Source organism: Microchirus variegatus (genome assembly GCF_963457635.1).
Source record: "Microchirus variegatus genome assembly, chromosome: 13".
In the NCBI taxonomy this organism is placed as follows: domain Eukaryota; kingdom Metazoa; phylum Chordata; class Actinopteri; order Pleuronectiformes; family Soleidae; genus Microchirus; species Microchirus variegatus.
In genome coordinates, this window is record NC_139814.1 from 22691099 (window position 1) to 22712267 (window position 21169).

At 42.6% G+C, this 21169-nt stretch overlaps 1 protein-coding gene across 1 annotated transcript; it reads right to left on the reverse strand.

Annotated features, from left to right (window-relative positions):
- Window positions 1-682: 682 nt before the first annotated feature.
- On the reverse strand, window positions 683-2737 carry LOC310935646 (kinesin-like protein KIF3A; the record flags this gene model as incomplete). Its single annotated transcript, XM_083899580.1, has 1 exon — window positions 683-2737. The coding sequence occupies one exon, from the start codon at window positions 2735-2737 to the stop codon at window positions 683-685; it is 2055 nt and encodes a 684-aa protein (XP_083755706.1).
- Window positions 2738-21169: the final 18432 nt, after the last annotated feature.

Sequence of the window (21169 nt, forward strand, 5' to 3'; positions counted from 1 at the left end):
AAAAGACCTAATTTGACATCAGGAGGCGGCTTTGGTTTAGGGCTGAAGCTATCGAGCATTGTACCAATTAATCGAGGACAACATTAGAATACTCGATTACATAAATATTCGATAGCTGCAGCCCCAGTAAGCTACATTAAATCAGCTAACATCAATGTTTACTTTAGCGTTAGCAACTGGATATTTTGGGCTCAGATGCTTAATCATTGAGGACATAGTAGTTTGCAGTGGTTACACTGCACCTTGTTGGCTTCTTGTTTACACATGAAATGGTCCCACACTTTGGACATTTTCTGACTTTTATGGGCTGTTTCACTCTCTGCCATCGCACCAGCTGAAATCTGGATGTGCGTCTGCTAAAACAGTCCGTGTGGAACAATGATCCTTGCGCTGAACAGGCCACATAAGTTGCAAAAAAAGGAATAAAACCAACACTCGAGGCAGAGTTTTTGACTCAAGGAATTTTTGCAATCCAGTTACTGGAATCTCTCGAGTAATCGTTGCAGCCCTACTTTGGTTGTCTCGTTTATTTCCCGTGTGATTGAGGCTTGAGGCAGCAAACACGATATGTAGTTGTATATTCGTGACAAATATACCCCATAAAAAAGAAGAAACAAAAGACAACACAGTGGCTTACGAGTACTGCAGAACATTCACTTTCTTATTTGACATTTTTGCCTCTTTACTGCAGAAGCGATTTGATCACAGTGTCTGACTTTGCAGACGATTTTCCCTGCGCAGTCTTAGGTCGACCGCCGTCTTCCAGGTTCATCAGCGACTGCTGCGCGCTCCAGTCGATGTAGGACGAGTACATGTGCGACAGATCCACCTCGAACAGGTCTTTGATGTCGGGAGCGCGGTTCTGTTTGATCATATTGTTGCCGGTGAACGCGACGCATTTCAGCTGCCATTCTCCGATTTCGTCGTTCCAGTGCGATTTGTTCTCGATCATCTCCTGGAAGTCCTTGGGAATCACATTGTCTATGATGACCATCTGGTATTGGAGTTCTCTGTTCAGCTGCTGGATGTTCTCCTGGAGGTCTTCCATCTCCCTGTCATGCTCCTCTGATAGATCTGCCTGTTGGAATTTGGCGTCCTGCAGCATGGTCCACACTTGCCTCAGCTTCTTGTGTTTCCCCTTGGCCTCCTCCTGCAGACTCGTGTACTTTTCGTCCAGGTCCGTACATTCCTGTTCTTTCTCCTGCAGCTCCCGTCGCAGCTGCTCTTCTCTCCTGCGCCGATGTTCCAGCTCGTTGTAGGACTCCTGCAAGAGCTTCTGCTGCTCCTCAGCTTTGGCCAGGAGGTCCACCCCGCCGACGATCACCATCTCTTCCAGGAACGACAGCCTCTCCTGCAGAAGGTCATGCAGTTTCTGGGCTTTCAGCAGATGCTTCTTCTCCTTCTCCAGCTCTGCTCTGGCCTTGTTCCTCTCCTCCTCCTCCATGCCTAAAGCCTTACTTTCCTGCTCGATCTTCGCTTGCATCTCCGCCCTCTTCTCCAGAGAAACCTTCTTCTTGTTGCTTCTTCTCCTGCGGCCTTCTCCCGCCTGTTCACCTTCACCCATCTCTTCCAAACCGCTGCCCTCTGAACCAGAGATGTCTTCACCTCCCTCTAGTTTGTTCTTAAGCTCCTCGATCTCCTTCTGCAGCTGGTGTAGCAGGGCGTCCTTAGGATCCTCGTTGATCCTGGCTTTGTTCTTGATGTTTTTAGCCCTGCTGGCGTAGCGCAGGGTACTGGTGGTCTCATCGTAATTATAGTCTGAGGGGCCTATGTTTGCAAACATCAGGGTCCTTGAGTTTCCTCCGAGTGAATCCTGCAGAAGACGGGTTAGTTTAGAGTTCCTGTAAGGCACATGTGTGCTCTTGCCGTCCACCAGGGCAGAGATGACGTTACCCAGTGTGGAGAGGGAGAGGTTGATCATCGTGGCCTCCTTTAAACGGTGACCCGCGGCTCCGGCCTTGCTCTGTCTTTCTGAACCTGCCAGATCGACGAGATGAAGTTTCCCCATCCGCACGAGCTTGTCGACGCCCTTTTCGCTGCACTCGATGGTGGTGGTGAAGATGGCGTGCGAACGCGAGCTGTGTTCGTTCATGTTTGTGGCGCCGATGGACCGGTTTTTGTGCCCCCGGGTCATAATCCGGTCCATTTTGTCTGCGCTTTTCACCACGTGACTCGACAGGTCTTTGATGTACACGCCGACCCCCGGCTGCTCTCTCACCTCCAACCTCTTTGTGTGATCCTTGCCCAACAAGTCCCTCACTTCCTCGTTGTAAATCTCCAGGTACGAGACGCGGACCAAAAACCTGGTATCTCCGTCTGCCTTGGAAATGTGACCAAAAATGTGAGCAAAGGAGTTTGGGATAATCCCTCTGAGTTCTGGCACCGCTCTCACGCCCTCCATTGTGAATGTTTTCCCTGTGCCAGTTTGCCCGTAAGCAAAAATGGTGCCGTTGTAACCCTCCAACACCGACTCGATGATGGGCCGCGCTGTGAGATTGTAGACGTCCGCCTGTTTGCTGTCTGGTCCGAACACCATGTCGAAGTTGAAGTTCTTGGGCGGCTCCTTCGGGCTCTCTGGCTTCTTGACCGTCACCATGCCGCAGATCTCGTCCACGACGACGACGTGTTTGTGGCCCATCTTCTCCTCCTTCTTGCTCAGGGGCCGACATCGAACCACAGCCTTGACGTTGTGACAGATCTCCTGTCTGTCGGGCCTCTTGGGGTCGTTGCTCAGCATGGCGAGGAAGCAGAGATGAGGTTTCAAGACATTGTTTTTTTAAATTGGACGATTCGTCCCATTCTCGACCACCCTTTGGGTAGCCATTGTCGGTGTGTAACAGCAGCGTGGTCGAAGTTCCTCTTTAACTTCAAAGGATCAAAGACTTCTCCTGGAGTGGTCTACATTGAGTTGGAAATCCCAATCACAGCGTCGCTGCCTTGTTCTTGATTCAATCATCCTTCCCAATCTTGTAGTTTGTCCACTTCGTAACCGCTCAAGCCTCGTTTATAACCTCCTCACGCTGCTTCACCAAAGTCTATCCAGAAAAATTTGTCTTTTTGTAGAGCTGCAACTAACTATTATTTTCGTAATTTATTAATCTGTCGTTTATTTTTTCGATGAATCGCTTGGTTCATAAAATGTCCGAAAAGGTTAAAAAAAAGGTTGATCAGTGTTTGTCAAACCTGGAAATGACGATGTTCTCAAATGTTTTTGTTTTGTCCACAAACCAAAATGATTCAGTTTGAATGATTTCTTTGTTATGTGGAGCAAAGAAATGAAGAAAATATTCACATTTAAGAAGCTAAAACGATCAGAAGGTCACGGCAGAGGGCGTTTCCCATAGTGAGATACCTCACTCGGTAATCAGAGAACCAGGGTTACGTGAATAACCCAACGTTTTATTGTATGACCTGTTTATTTGTGTTGTTTTTACACTTCTAAGATATTTTATTAAGATAACAGAGTCCTTTATTTTTCCCGCAGTGGGGAAATAGACAGGTCTTCTTAGGTCTATTAGGTCACATGTTTGTATGCTTTATTTCTTTTATTTATTTATCGCTGATGTACAGCACTTTTTTTAAAAGTGCTTTATAAATAAAGTTGGATTGGATTGGAAACTATGCCTTTACTGACATGTATTCTTCAAAGTATAGTGGATTTTTTACTACCCGACTACCTGATCCTCATCCTCTATGTACCTGTTTCCACTGCTTTTGCTGCTCCTGTACTTAGCAAAAATCAACAATCACACTACAATCGAGGGAGTAATGCGCATCCATGATGTGGCTTAATGCCACGATTCTCCTCTCCATGTGTCTCTTGCCACTTATGCTGTAAAATATAATCACAGCAGGAGGTCCCTCCTCTCCAAAGGCCCATTATGGCTGCCGGTTATTGACCCGTCTCGTCACATCATGTACGAGCTTACGGTCTATATTGCTGCTCAAGCACGTAATTAATCACTGCGGCAGTGTGTTGTTGACTCGCCGCGGCGAGTCGCCCGCGCAGGGCACCGCAGACTTGATAAATCATCCATAGATCAAAGTACAAAGTACACTCTGCACCGAAGGGCTTTGAACAAAATACAGCCACCTGAGACTGAGATCAATGAGGCTCTTGACCCGTCCCCCCCTCCCCCCCCCATCCTCGCAAGATCCAGGTTGTGCTCATAAAAATGTGGAGGTTCACGCGGGAAGGAGCAAGAGCAGCTGTTCTGCACTCGACGTGAATGTTGTCGTTGTGAGATGAGACCTGACGACAAAAAATCCAGAGGCGAAGTCGAGCCCTGGAGAGTTCTCTGATAGATTCATCATGCTGGAATAACACAGTTTCCTGCTGCCACCCACACAGGCAGTAATGGGTGATTTCAGGGTCTTTTAATAATATAATATCTTACAAGAGGCGATAAGATGCATATAAAACAGCTAAGTTAAATTAAAAGTAGGGCTGCAGCGATTATTTTCTTGATTAAACAAGTAATCGTTTGGTCCATAAAATGTCATAAAATTGTTGATCAGTGTTGGAAATGATGATGTTCTCAAATGTCTCGTTTTGTCCACAAACAAAATATGATTCAGTTTTAATGATTTCTTTGTATTTTATGGAGCAAAAAAATCAGACAATATTAAAATTTTAAGAAGCTGAATAGACACATAAACTGGTTTAAATTCCTGAGAAAACACTCAAATTGAATAATCGATGATCAGAATGGTTGACTATGAATTTAGTAATCGTTTGAGCCCTAGATAAGAAACAACTAAACAAATAAAATAAATAAAACGAAATGAAATGGTCCAAAGGCCAATGAAAAGAGAAGTTTTAAGAAGAGATTCAAAATTCATGTCTACCAGCACTCCTACATAAATCTAATAAACCACTGATATTTCCACCTACATGATGCCACATATGTATATATATATATATATATATATATATATGCTGCTATATTACCAAACATGTTCATCTTGAGTTTATATATAGTTCCCTGATGGTGAACAAGCTCTGTGCTGATGCTATCAGAGTATAAGAGATAAGTAATAACTCTCTTGAGTCCTCTCTGTCTCAAACACTCGAAAATCTCTGTTAACCCTGAGAACACGGAGCATTTTGGCTGCTTTTATACATGTATATACATTTTCAGCAACAACATATATAGTATTTTTTCCCCTTTTCATCCAAACAGAGCAAATAGTACTTCGTTTAAAAAAAAAAATGTTTAAAATGTTTGAAATTTTGAAATGCGTCACAGTTCAGAGTTCGCTCGGCTTGTTTTTTTATGAACAAAAATAAAAGAAAAACTGCCTTTTTTTTGTGACCAAAGCACAATTATTGCTATACCATTTATTTACTTTAATGATGCAATATAACTGTAATCCCAATTTGACTCAACAAGGCATGAGAAGACGGAAAAAAAAGCCTGAAGCTGTGGCCTATAAACACACACCCCCAGGATGTCCATATAAGGAGTTATATATAATATTCCTATTTGAGTACAAAGGGTTAACTCACCCTGACTTGTCTTAAACCCTCTCTTCACTCTCATCATTGAGCTTGAATCTCTTGTGCATTAATGAACGTTTCCTCTTGTATGATAAGCACATTTGAGCCATCTCTCTGCAGTTTTTTCCCTTTTTTTAGACTCCGTCCCATACATTTCCAGACTCGCTCCCCACATTTTGCCTGAAATCAGAGCAACACGATGTTGATAAGTGTGGTGATTAATCCTGATTTGGCTGATGGAGTGTGGTGTAGATGCCGACTGATTATGGAAATCAACAGTAAATTGTTTTTTGAATGTGGGCCACTTCTCTTCAGCACTCCATGAAGGGCACGGGGGGGTAGGGTGTGTGTGTGTGTGTGTGTGTGTGTGGGGGGGGGGGGGGGGGGTGGACGACGACGACGAGTGCGTGCCGTAACTCACCATCGTGATGTCAGACTTGTAATGTAATTACAGACCCATCTGTCTCTCATCGTATGACAAGCGCAAAATGTCCAATTATGGTTTCGTTTAAACTGTAATTAGTTCGGCCCAATTTGCCGTCCTCCAGCGTGCTGCAAGTGCCTAATGGAAGGGAGATGCATGATTTTGTGCTAAAGAACCGGGGAGATTTCTGCTTACTCCTCTCAGTCTGTTAGACACACTCTGCTTTTCCTGTGTGTGTGTGTGTGTGTGCGTGTGTGTGTGTGTCACAGCGGTATAAGTCATGTTCTTCACGTTCGTCTTCACGCTTCAAGCGTGTTTCCACGCGACTCTTTGAGGCGGCCATGTTCCTGGAGCCGGAGGCCAATCGTCCCACCTGATCTTTTGATTGCAAATAATTCAGATGAATTCAAATGTATTCAACGCGCGATGTAAATGCACACGGGCTGAGTCGCAGCCATATCTCTTTTGACCATATGTCGAGGTGGTGAAAAATAGAAATATTGCATGATTTTGGACAAGACACAAGGTCAGAATGTGCAAAATCTTGGAGAAATTGGGAGTAAAGGGAGATTTTTATAAATTTTTTCAATTTCGGCTGCTTTCTTTTCATTACTATATCTTAACGTACAGTATACACAGAGGCTATAAGTATCAGAAATCAACACACCTGAGCAAAAAGTACTCAAAATGTTTTAAAAATCCGATTGAATTTGTGAAATTTGGAAATACGTCACAGTTCAACGGTCGCTTGGCTTATTTTTTTTGAACAAAAAGAAGAGAAAACGGTCTAATGTTGTGACCTCTGCACGATTATTGCTACTTTATATCTCTACAGATGAAAAAACACTTTTTTTTCTTTAAAAAAAGCCTGAATATGTGACCTATAAACACACACACCCAGGATGTCCATATAAGGAGTTGTAGCAACACTTAAGATTAGGGAACACATTCACCATTAACTAGGTGCTTACTGACATATATAAGTAGCATCTTAGCCCTTTATTAGTAATCATTAAGCATGTATTAACACCTTATTCTACCTCTATTATGACATGAATTAAGATTTTTCCTATATAAGGTGGTAATACGTTCATTTATTTACTAATAAAGGGCTAGTATGCGACTTATATGCGCGTCAGTAAGCACCTAGTTAATGGTGAATATGTGTTCCCTAATCTAAAGTGTTACCACAACTCCATATATGGACATCCTGGTTGTGTGTGTGTGTGTGTTTAAAGGTCACATATTCAGGCTTATGTGATATAAAGTAGCAATAATCGTGCAGAAGCCACAAAATAAACCGTCTTTATTTTATTTTTGTTCATAAAAATGAGCAAAAGTGAACTTCGAACCATTACGTATTTCCAAATTTCACAAATTCTATTGGATTTGAAAGCATATTGAGTACTTTTTGCTCAGGTGTGTTGATTTAGTTGGTTAAAAATGACTAAAAAAAGGATATAAGAGACTCTATATTGCACATTCTTATAGACTCTGTATATACTGTGTGTTTAAATATAGTAATGGAAAGAAAGCAGCCGAAATGCTCTGTGTTCAAAGAGTTAATCTCGTTTTTCACCACTGGAAACTTAAGTTTGCTTTGCACCAAATAGATAAGTTGTCTTTTTATTTTAGCTTGCAGGGAAGCGGGAACTGCTGATGCCTCGTTTTAAACACTGAAGTCACAAAATAACACTTTTGAAATGGATCAAAAACTCCTGTGTGCTGTTATGTAATATCATTGGTTTTCTCTACTGTCTTTGGTGTTGGGAGTTAAAGGTTTTAAAGGTCATTTAAGGTCGTCTAATGTGCTAAAGATAAAGCAGCAGAATTATGCTTTGGTTTAGTTGGTGAACCGAGTAAAATCACTTTTTATTGATGTCTGCGCCCACTCAGAAATATGATATGCAGAAAGTACAAATAAAATCTACAAAAAAAACCTGATCTTTCATTTAAAAATAATTTAGTTTTACTGATTAGTTTTGCAGAAAAATTGTCTTGATCACTCATAATAAAAAATACAGATTAAAAAAAACGCAAAACACGATTAAAAACATACTGTATATGCACTCCTTTGCTTTATAGATGATAATAACTCATGAAAATGATTGACTCCTGCAATCCCTGCGAAATAAAACATTCATATTAATTTAGCGGCGCGGCAGGTGGAGGACTCTTTTTTTTTTCTTTTCTGTGGCTTTATCTGAATGAGCAGAAAATCCCGCCGAGATCAAAATGAAACTGCTAAAGCCCAAACTCCAACTTGAAGTTTGATATCATCCTCGAGCAAACACGAGTGGATTTGGTTTCAGAGCTCCCCTTTAATCCCTGTGATGTGATTTAACTCAAAGAGATGCAGGTCAATAAAGAGTGTGTGGAGGGAGCGGGGGGGGAGGGGGATGGGGGGGTAAGAAAAAAAAACACTTCAAAGTATGATTATGTTATCCAGAAATATTTGAACCCTGGAGAATTACCTGTCACAGGCTGTGAGGAGCAGATGAATAGCGCACATTCTCATTCTCGGAATTACATTCTGTTCCTTTGTATACAAATCGGCTTTACTCATTGTTTTGACAGATTGCACAAGAATGCTGTTAAAAAAGTCGGAGGCTCAGGCTGCAACGGCGAGAGTCCATTGGACGAGGGGACACGACGAGTTTGAATATTGTACTACACACACACACACACACACACACACACATTCTTGTATTTGCTGCATACCTAGGACTGGGTTGTTGACAGTGAGGACCAGGATTTCCACTTTATAAATCAACACAATTACAAATATCTACTTCATGAATGACATCTACAAATAACTACTGGTTGCAGTACCATAAAATGTCTGCAGGTGGAGCCCCAGAGCAAAAAGGGCTGGAAAACTTTTTTGATTTTTAAAAAATTATTATTATTATTATTGGTCCAAAATTTGACAATACCGTCATACTATACTACAGTATGTCGCCCAAATTTTGAAAAAAAAATTTGACCAAAAAATTTTTGTCCAAAATTTGACAAAAACGTCATCTATGTCGTCCAAAATTTGATTTTTTTTTTTTTGTTGACAAATTGAGTATAGCATGTTATAGCAACCTAAGGAAGTGATTTCGATGAAAACAAAGTGAGGACCGGCCAAAATGTCCTCATTCCGTAAAAATGACCTCACTTTGTTGGTTAAAAACCCTCACTGGTCCTCAGGATGCTGCAGGTACAAGAACACACACACACACACACACACACACATAGAGAGACTTTAAGCCCGGGAGTAATTATATGCATTTGGCCCCCGACACTGAGTCTTAACAATTAAAAAGCTCCAGTCTGTGGTTTTTGAAACAAGTAAACGCTTTTTTTTTTCAATAATCTATTTTACAAGACATTTAGATTTCAGGCAATCTCTCGGCCGTGAGCTTTAAAGGTACAGTATGTAACACACGGGGCCATTTTAGTGGAGGTGTTGCAGCTGGGTTTTCCAAGTGTTTTGGAGAACGAATGCACTGTAGCCCTCAGTTAGCATCAAAAGTTTTACATTTAAATATGTTTAGTTTGACCATTGTCGGCGCCGAAGACGCACGGTCCAGTCATACAACACTCGGAAACCAAAACAGGAGCCAAGTTTTTTTGGCTGTGTTTCATGCATTTAATAATGCGTTTATACTAGTGCTGGGCACGTTAACGGAGTCAGCGTTAACGCACGGCGCGTTTTTCCACGCCGACTGACCGGAAAAAGACACGCGTGACGTCATGTTTACGTGACTCCGGATTTGTTAAAACAAGTCTCTAAAGTAGCACTAAAGTTTAAACGTACGCTAGTTATTTATAGCCTTGCTCTTTCGTTTAATAAACAGAGCGCTCCAGTTCGATTGTAGGCACGCTAACGGCGCTAATGCAGCTAACAGAGCTAACTGGTAAACTCCGTCAGTCGTCATGCGTTAACACGCGTTAACCTAGTGCACAGCGCTAGTTTATACATGATTTCTACAGACACAATGTTATTGTTATTATAAAAGTGTTAGATTTTATTAAATGGAGGATAATCAAGAGAATCAGCCCCCCAAAAAAATATCAGGATTACACATGGAGGCAATTATTGGCCGTACTGATCAGTATTGGCTCGGACCATAGAAGAAACCCCATATCTGTCAACTTCTGTCTTAGCCACGCCATTTTGCTCGTGCAACCATCTCGGCACACAAAACAATCGCAGTCTAGATCCGGGAGTCTCAAACTGAAGTGACCTGAGGGCCATTGAACATCTAGTCTGGTCAGTATAGGAGGCTGGAGTGGAAAAAGTAGAGAAATTAGGCCTTAAATTCAAGTGAAAGTGTTTGTTTTTATATGGAATGACGATAAAAATGTATTTATGGTGCAAAATGAATTGGAAAAAAAATTGATATTAAGTGGTGGGCCGCATACAAATCAATTGGAGTGCAGCATGTGGCCCACAGGCCTCGAGTTTAAGACCTCTGGTCTGGATGGAGATGATGTGTTGAGAGCTCGTCAAACACTGAAATCAAGCTATAAGGACTTAGCATAATAACCTGAGCTTTCAGATTAGATTACAATGTATTCACGCTAAATATTATGACTTTTATTCATATTTTTTGGACCCAGCGATTATTGATATTGACGGACACACAAACATGTTGTTGACTATGCAATATGAAGCAAATGTGCACAGCTGGGGACTGTTGACACACACATGCAGGACTTTCTCAACATCTATAATCCGCCCGCCAGACAATCCCGCAAGCAACAATCCCGCAAGCAACAATCTCCTCGTCCCTTCAGTGTCGTCTGTGTCCATTTATTGCTATTTATTCACCTTTTTTGTAATATATCAAATAATATGCATGCATTGAAATTACATTTATGTGCCATTAGTGTTCCAGGAAACTCCCGTGTGTGTGTGTGTGTGTGTGTGTGATCACGGTAAAGCCGACCTCCCACCTTACAGCGAGCGACGCCTCACTTCACACCTACACACCTACGCCTTTGTTCGGGGCCTCTTATTGCCGCGTGTAACCGTTCAGCCGCGATGGAGCGGATACGCGCTTTCCGCCGTTGTGTTTACCTCCGCGAGGACACGAGATGAGAATCTGCTTAGTTTGGACATTGCACGTCGGCGTCGAAAGCCACAGAAGAGATAAGCAGCAATTTCACGCCTGGAGAGAGAGAGAGAGAGAGAGAGGATAGATCAACGTAGCAGGTGTTAACCCACAGGTATCATGATGGGATTAGGTACAGCAGGTATCCTGTATGCAACGCGGGACGGTTATCAGGAACAAGGTTATTTCTGATAGGCTTAAACCACTACTTAACTTTTTTTTTTTTTTTTTTTCTTTAGCCGGCAGTGCTTTAAAATAAAGCTGCTGCCCGATGACCTCTGGTCTAAACACATTTTAAAATGAAAAAGCTCCATTTATTTCATTGATTTTATTCAGAACCGACGCTTCCTCAGAGGACAAAAAGGTCACGCCCTTGATATTTGAATAACCACGGGGAAATGACATTTAAGACGTGGTATATATATATATATATATATATATATTTTTTTTTTGATAAGCAGTTTTCACTCCTTGTTGGAAACCGGAGGGAAGGATAAATGAAATCAAACACAGATCCTCGAGGGAAAAACCTACTTCAGTGCAAACGACCTGATAATGAGGAAAAAAGAAAAGGGTTTGGATTTCAGTTCAGGCGATGACAGCGGTGGCCGAGGAGGCTCCGATAGCACAGGATTTATGAAGATCTGGCAGAGGGGAGATGTGTTTGAGAACCTTTTTCGGTCCTTTCAGGAGGAAAGTGATTGATGAACGAATCGCAGGTGCTCAGACGACTTTGGCAGGAGATGAGGAAAGCGCTGAGCCACGCCCACACCTCGCTGCAAACGCCACGGAAAATAACGACTTAGCATGGGTCACGCACATGGGCACACGTAATCATGTCTGCTCCGGCTGTTTCCGTACGCGTGACCTTGCGAGAACATCGCAAGGTCGTGATATCCGCTTTGTTTGTTTTTCCTGCCAACATGGTGGTGTAAACATACCGAGTTACATGAGTCACATCCTTAGCATTAGCAACATTAGCAGCTAGTTTTGTGAGCCTAGTAAAACGAGGATGCTGTTTCCCCGAAAAAGCGGCTCATATAGCCGCGATGTTGATGTGGAACTTGTAATTCTGGTCGTGATATCCGCTTTGTTTTTCCTGCCAACATGGTGGTGTAAACAAACCGAGTCACATGAGTCACATCCTTAGTTTGGAAGTTAGCATTAGCAACATTAGCAGCTAGTTTTGTGAGCCAAGTAAAACGAGGAGGCTGTTTCCCCGAAAAAGCGGCTCATATAGCCATTGTTGTTGACGTGGAACTTTGCAATTCTGGTCGTGATATCCGCTTTGTTTTTCCTGCCAACATGGCGGTGTAAACAAACCGAGTCACACGAGGCGTCTGGAGATCTATGCTACTTAGGAAGAGCCAGAGACTGGTGCTACAATATGCGACCTAGGGTCCCATTTCCAACAATAACTGATCAATTGTTAACAAATTATAGAAATGCACTCAATTTCTTAGTTTGGAAGCTAGCATTAGCAACATTAGCAGCTAGTTTTTTGAGTCTACTAAAACGAGGAGGCTATTGCCCGAAATAGCGGCTCATGTTGTTGTTGAAGCATAATTTTGCAATTCTGGTCGTGATATCCACTTTGTTGGCAGCAACATGGCAGTGTAAATATACCGAGTCACAGGACGTCTGGAGATCTATGGTCCAGCTTTAGCTCTGGCACTACATGCGCGACTTAGGGTTCCATTTTTAACAATAGCTCAAAAAGGTGGCTCATGTAGCCATTGTTGTTGACGCGGGTCTTTGCAAATCTGGTTGCATTTTCTGCCTTTTTCTCTATTAAGCGCCGTTTTGGAGTACATAGTTTTACGACTCCACGGTTAACACACATAAATCCATCCATCGTCTATCGTTTATCCTCACTGCTTATTCGTGTGTTGCCCCACTTTTTTGCCGGCCCTGCCACGATGAACGTCTAAAACAACGCTAATGCTAACGCTAATGCTAACTCCTGATTCTGAGGACTTGCAAGGCTGGTTTTCCGCTAACAGACAGTAGAGATCACAATGACTCCAAAGCTGTTTAATAAAGGTTAAAATCCTGCCTAGTTCTGCTGTAAGTTAGACTGCAGAGAAATGATGCTAATGTCCGTGTGATACACATATTTGACCAACATCCAAAAGGCTTTTTTTAAACTTCTGTTTTCGGTTGCCGTCCGCTGCATTTGAACGATGTATGGATCCGCGAGTAGAAGCCGCTATGACTAAAGTTGCGCCGTCCTTTGTGCTGAGGCTGAAGCGAGGTCGGTCGCGCTGGTCGAAGATGCCGCTAAGATAGCTGAGCCTCGCGTTTGCTTCCACGCATTACGAACGCGAGCGCGTTCATGCGCGACATTGTTGCCAATTAATCAGGGCCGCCTGTCTACCCCCACGATCTTTGGGTTCGTGCGGTTTCGTTACCTGAGTGTGTTTTTGAGATTGCTTTTCTGACCCCTCCTCCCTCCGCCTGCCTCCACACACCATTGTAGACCAAGTTGGCTTAGTTATAATCTGTCCATATTGTAACTCTGTTTACGTCTATAAAGAGAGCACGCGGAGAGAGAGAGCGATGCACAGAAAGGCAATTATCAATCAAGGCGGCAGATTGGAGCCTTTAAATGGATTCATTCATACAAAGATGCGTGGCAGCATTTCAGTGCCGCTGATTAGAATCCTAGAATTGTAAATTGTGGCTAATTAGGCTGTCATGAGTTCATTAAGGGCCTCAGCGACTCAGCTCTCCCTCACCTGCATGTATATTAAAACTCATTAGCCTCCTTGTCTGAGACACCACTTGCATTAATTGCCATCGATGCCCTGGCTCTGTGCGCCGGGGTCTTTTCATGCTCGCCTGCACAGCATAGTTAGCATCTAAGTCCTTTTAAGAATAAGCATTTTTTTCTTTTTTTTCCCCCTGATACCTCAGTTTCAAAGAAGTTTTTTTTTTTCCCCTACACAAGGTAGAGACGCTTTAAAAAACAACTGGCTTTGCAGCACAAACACAAACACAAACGGCAAAGAGCTTTGAGCGAATCTGGCAAAGCAGACATTCATTTTATTCACTTTCTGAGTCGAGGTGACGTCACACCTATGAAGAACATTATAGAATAGGGTCCAATTCCAATTCCTATCTTAACCCTCAAGCTCAACCCCTTAATCTTAACTGTCCCTCAAAACCAAGTGTTGAGGGTTATTTTGTCACTTAGAAATGGGACACCCCTTAAATGCAGATACGTCTTCAGACTGTAGGGGGCAGAATAACGCGAAAGCAGCGTCCAGTCTGTCAACTCCAAAAAAAAAAAGAATAAGAAGAACACATTTACGTCAGGATTATTTATTACAATCTGTTTGTCAGTCAAGTTATTAGGTTGTCAGTTAGTTATAAGATGATACTCATACAAATACCACAACCACGGACATATTCAGCTGACAGTTACCACACACCACGGCTTATTGACAAATGATCGTAAAATAAAAATAAATGTTATGCAACAATGACGTCAGTAATCCATAATATGGGCCTAAACTAAGATAATACAATGGTTTTCATCATTTTTATATCTCTATTAACAAAGAAAATACTTCATTTGTAGCGTACTCGTTTCGCTGATTTCGGCGCCATCTTTGTTATGGCAAAACACGCAATGCATTCTGAGTAGCACTTGCTTGCAAGGGTGGGCATCGGAAAATCTCAATATTGAGGGTGATACAGCCCTTAAACTTGCCCCTCGACTTAATTTTTCTGAGAATCGTAACAGCACTTGCACTAGAGGGAGCGCGCATTTTTGAGATTGAGGGTTAAGCAAGGAATTGGAATTCACCCCAAGAGTGTGAGAGTGGACAGCTGCAGCAGCCGAAGAGCAGCCTCATGTCACATTAGCATAAAAAGGAAAACTCAGACCTGAGGGTGTGTGCTCACATCACAGGCTCTAACGACGCGTGGTGCTGTTGTGTCGCGTGGACGCACGCTGTCCAGATCATAGGTTCTTCTGGTTCTGCTTCAGTTGGAAACCAGTGCACACACACACCTGCACGCAGTGTGCAGCCGAGTGTGGATCCACCCCCTGAGAACAGCCTCGATACGTACACACACACACACTGTATTTATGCTGCGGTTTGAAGGGGAAAAAAACTCGGACTGCAGCTAAAATGACGGAGCATTATTTTCCCAGAATATGTTCCTCCATCAGTGTTTCTCAAACCTTTTTATACCAAGTGCCGGCTGGGAAAATATTACATAGCTCTCTCAGTAACACTGTTATCACCAAACGTTAAAATACTGCAAAGTCGGCTATAAAGACTTTTCACAGGAAATTTCAGGCTAAATATATATATTAATATTGCCAATAACATAATATGCTCTATCATCATCCTCCAAAGGTCCCAGTATACTCGCGCGTCACGGTCCTCTAGTATCTGACTCCACCATCGGGTGGCAGTACAAGAAGCAGGGAATAGGATGCAATCCTACCAAAGAAGAAGAGAAAAATGCTACAGCTAGCCTCGGATACGTCTGGTTCCGAGTGGCTCACATCTGAAAGGTCCGTCGGGGAGGGGAGTCGGGGAGTCGGGTGCTGGTTCTTGGGTCGCTAGGTCGAGGCTCAGATGACGATCCTTGGCCACTTCTTGGAAATAAAAGTGCTAAGTAGAACCATATAAGGTTCCTCGGCTTGTCCTCATAGGAGAACCCTTTTTGGCTCAAGGTGGAACCTTATTATAAAGGCTTTTGGAGGGTTCCACCAAGAACCCTTTCAAAACCCTTTATTCAGGAAAGGGCTTTTAAAGGGTTCTCTGGATCAAAATGGTTCTTACTGGAACCATTAGTGTTACCAAGAACCCTTGAAAAACCCTTTTTTCGGGAAAAGGGTTTTTCAGAAGCAAATGGTTCCAGGTAGAACCTCAGCCCTTGTAGAAGGACCCTTTTTGAACCCTTATTTCGAAGAGTGTACGAACAATTACACGTCCAAGTACCACCAGAGGAAGCTCACGTACTGTACCACAGGTGGCACACGTACCACAGTTTGAGAACCAGGGTCCTAGACATTAAATTACAGGAACATCTGGTCATTTGAGAGGTTTAAAGCTCGGCAGGTGACTTACTAAAGGACACCCGTGTGTTTACATAAGAAAAGGCAAGAGATTTATTTCTAATCAAGGTCCATTCCTGCTCCTTCTCGCACAGCATGCAAAAAAAAAATGACGATGGTGTCGTAGTTGGCTGTGATTTGCGCAATATTATTTTCATCAGCGCCGAGGTTTCTATAAATAAATCTGTACTTCACTGGATGTGACATTAATCACATGAAACATATTTTTTATTGGTGGATACACACAAAAAATGAAATGTGACAGGTTGAAAATGTTAAATCGTATATTTCCATGCAAGAAGGATAAGTGTTAGAGGAACACCTGCTAGTCAATATTTGCAGTAATTCACAATGTTACCATATTTAATGCAAATTTAATGCAAACTGTTGCACAACCTTGCATTTGCCCAATCGCTCCTAACTTTTCCACAACCTTTTAACCAGTCGTTGTAGTTTTCTTTGAGTCACAGAGGCTGATTTATCATTCACTGTAGATCAGTCTGTGTCAAAAAATTTGTGCTGCGAACTAGGTCACATTAACGTAATGACGTTAATGACGACTGACCGGAAAAATACGCGCGTGACGTCATGTTTACATGACACGACACCGGAGTCCAGGCATCGTTTACCAGTTAGCTCCAGTTAGCTGCATTAGCTCGTTTAGCGCCGTTAGCGCGCCGACAGTCAAACTGGAGCGGTCTGTTAATTAAACCAAAAGAGCATCGCTACAAATAGCCACCGTACCTGTGTACTGCGTATGTCCGCGTAAGTTTAGCGTTACTTTAGAGACTCATTTTAACAATCGGGAGTCGCGTAAACATGGCGTCACACGCGTCTTTTTCCAGTCAGTCGTCATGGAAACGCGTCATGCGTTAACGTTGACGCCGTTTACCACCGTTGACGCCGTTAACGCACCCAGCACTACAAAAAAATGTGCGTCAGGGCCTAAAATTATTACACGCAAGTACGATGTGGAAAATCTTGCGCTGTGGTTTTTTTGTTTGCGATTTCTGACCAGGGGCGGGTCTTAAGAAGCTGCCTGCTGATTGGCCACTGAGTTTTGGAGTCACAGGTTTGGACTCGCTGTCCGTCTGGAAACTTATAATCGTAAGTATCTAAAGTTTGTCAGATTATAAACGTCAAATACTCTCGATACAATTTGGGGAATCAGTTCCAGACGGACCGCGAGTCCAAGCCCGTGACCAACTTTCCCTCCAAAACGAATTGACACCGATGTCATTTAGCAAGAATGCTAACCACTACCGTGTTGCGCAATACAAAAAGCAGTTAAACAGTTACAGTTATGATGCTAGTGTATGCTACATTTGAGAAAAGCTGCTTTTGGCTAAGACCAGACATCACTCTGACACTGAGGGAAAACGTCCCATCACCACGATGTCAATCACGATGTTTACGTCCTTTCGTGGTTCTCTTCGATTGCTTCCACAATGCTAGAAAATCCATTTCTGCTCCGTATTAGACCAACAGAACGACAGGCGCCGTTATCGGCACCACAGGTGGTAAGACACATGCCACAGCGGCGTCTCCAGCGACGAGCCGCCGTTTCTAATCTTTGCAGGTTTAATCAGTTACATGTAGACAGAATGAAGCCTTTGGGCAAAGGACCCCGACAGCAAGAAGAGGGGGAGAAAAAAAACAAGCTGTAGTCATCAGGCGTTTGTTGTCTAATGACAGAAATTTCACCCCATGTAGACGAAAGCACATCAGCATCTCGACAACATTTTTGTTCCACGTCATTAATCTGCAGAAGCTTCCTTTAGCGGGAAAAACAAAATGGAATTAATTAGGGGACGATGCAGGGAAACCGAGATGAGGAATTAATAAAACTGCGTTTACTTGTTAATGGACACAAAACAAATGACGCCATTATAGAGAAAAGGCAGGCGCCGGCTCAGTGTGCCGGCTGCTCATTTCTGACTCAATTAGGATGCAGAGAATCAGAGAGAGAGAGAGAGAGAGAGAGAGAGAGAGAGCACCGTTCCCTACCTTTCTGAAATGAGGTTTGAATGAGAAAATTTAATTAGGAATTATAGCCCCAGCCAAGACGCTGATTGAAAACAAAGCGTCTGATTTTCACTTTATGTTGTTTTTTTTCGTCTTCTTCTTCACGGAACTTGTGTGTTTTAGTTAGAAAACACTCTTATCTTCTTCTTCTTCTCCCGAGACGGGGAAAAAAAAAGCGACGTCTGCCAAAAAAACGCAGTTCACAAAAGAAACCTCGTTTTTATTTTCATACCGTTTCGCCGAAATACCGTCCGCGCTGCTCCCGTTTCTGCCGTTTATCCTTTGATTTTTTTTTTAGCGGCTCACACACACTTTTTTTTTACGCTCCCCGGCAGATGTAAGTAATGAAATGCGTTTTAGCCCCGAGGAGGAAGCTAATGCTCTCGCCGCGTGATCGTAACTATGCACAACATCTAGCGAATGTGCCGGAGGGGAGGGCTGAGAACCATTTGGCCCGCTGCGAAAAAAAAAAACTATATACGACTTCCTCCTCCTCCTCCTCCTCCTCGTTGGGTCACATGTGTCGCATCTCCATAAACCGATGGAGGGAGGGAGGGCGACGTGAGCACAGGGGGAAGGAATCAATATGTGATGAGTCATAGGAGAGGAGGAGGGCCGGCTTACCTGAGGACAGGAAGACCTTCCTCTAATCTACTCGGGGAGAAATTTGCAGAGCTCAATTTAAGACCTAACCCATGAAATTAACACCTCCAGCTCTCTTTGCTGCTACCAAGAGTGATTTCACAGAACGGGGAGCCTCTTTTAAACTTTTCAAAGTGATAGAGAGTGAGAGAGGGAGAGGGTCTGGCTCCGGGATTCACCTTACGTGGCTCCACTCCGACGGGGAGGAGGGGACTGGGATGGAAATGTGCAGGAAGGGAGGGGCACTGAGCTGAAATTGGTCGAGATCATATAGAAAAACCCCAGGTTTTCACAATTTATACGTATATTTAACCCACTTCTGGCTCTGAAATCCACTTTGATGATAACTATTTTCAGGTTATGCCTTTAAATTCATGTGTATGATCATTTATTATTCATAGCTCTAGATTTAATGGGTTATATCTTGTTAATCAGCACTTATTTATTGTCATGTTAATAATGTTTAATATAACATGTTTTATTTGTTTGCTTTAGGGCTGCGACTCACGATTATTTTCATAATGATGATGATTAATTTGTCTACTATAGTTTATTAGAACCTGGAAAATAATGACGTTCTGGAATGTCTTTGTTTTTTTTGTCCACAAACCAAAAATATTCAGTTTTAATGATTTCTTGCATGATATTCACATTTAAGAAGCTGAAAAATTGGAAAACTTGTTAAACTGACTTAAAAAAAAACATAGGTGGCGATTCATTTTGTCATTGATTAATTGAATAACGGTTCTGTGTCCCATCATTTTAACCATAAAAGGCCATAAAATGTCCTGTTACTGTAAGTGCTTTTGCCCATTTTTTCAATTGTTTCAATATCTGGACATTATTTACAATTTACTGCATGTTGAAATAGTGTATTAACAACTTTTAGTTAAAAAACAAACAAAAAAAAACACTAGTTATACATGAACACCAGATTTTGCGTGTTAAATTTGAGATACGAAGAGTATAAAACGTATTTAAAAACGTTGAGCTTGAGTTTTTGTCTCAATGTCCAAAAAAAGGCCAGAAAATGGACACTACTGTATGTACAGGCTTTTTTTTACAACCCTCTCCTCTCTTGTGCCAAAGATGCTGATGATTCGACGTCTTCCTGAAACGACCACGTTGGCTTTGACATGCAACTTCTCAACTTACAGAAACCGTTGGAATTTATCCGATAGCACAAACCGTCGCATTACTACGGTACTTGGGAAAACGTGTCGGTGCTAAAGGGTTAAAATGCAGATTTTCTCTATAGACTTTGGTGCAGGAGTGAGCTGTTTTTGCACAATGTTGCAAAATGTTCTCTCTAGATGGCAAGATAAAGCAGCAAACACGTTCTTAAGGCGCTGAATTATTCTTTTAATGCGAAAAACTCCATTAATCTCACAATTTAATAAAGGGGTCAAATCTCAAAACACGATCTTTCACTAACTCCAGATTCTCCTCGGATGAATATATTAATCCACCTGTAATTTACCTCTCCGATCATTAGCTAATGCAAACGCGCGATTGTTTCCCCCCGGAATCATTAAATGCTTATTAGACGTCTCCGCTGATGGATGGCGCTCGACGAGCGGCTCCCGTCGCTCCCGCCCGCACATCAGCTTTACCTCCCGCAAATCAACAGCCCCCACTGTTTGCAGAAGTCCATTAAAAACAGCTTGTAGAAACAAAGCGCTCGCGTGACGAGCGCGATGCATCATTTTAAATGAGGCCGCGGTTCACAGTCGCGCGCGCGCACGCACCGCGGATGTACAACACGGCTAATTACAAACGCCTTAATGGAAAAATACTCTGGCTCTGTGTTTGCGAACGCACAGCGTGGCGTCCGCAAAGTTGTGGAATACCTAAATGAAGATAGATCAGAGTTGTTGATATTGTTTTGTTTTCAAATGGGATTACTTTGTCATAATTAAAGCTGCGGTACGCAGGACCACTGGGGGGATTAAAAAAAAAAAAAAAAAAAATGGTGTTTCATTATTTTCGTTATTAAAATATTGGAATTACTGCTCCTCTCATCAGATAAGTGCAGACCGATGCATTTGTTTTACACGTGAAACGATGAGAACCTGAGACAATCTCACGATCTGTGGAACTCGCCGCTAAGACTCACAGCATTTCCATGCACGGTCGAGCGGGAATGCCCGTTTCAACTTGTTCGTATTGGTTGTTTTTTCTTTAGCCGGTGGTGTTTTATCTCTTGTACCAGTTCATGTCTTTACGACCGTTCATTAAATATTGATGCTGATAGAGCATGTCTAGGCCGTTAGCTCTGGGCAGGTTCTTATGGGCTTGGAAGAGCCACGTGAAGGGTTTGCACATTTATTTCCACTTGCCGTACATTCAGGTTACATTTCCATCCACGTATATCTGGATCGACAACACATAGAACT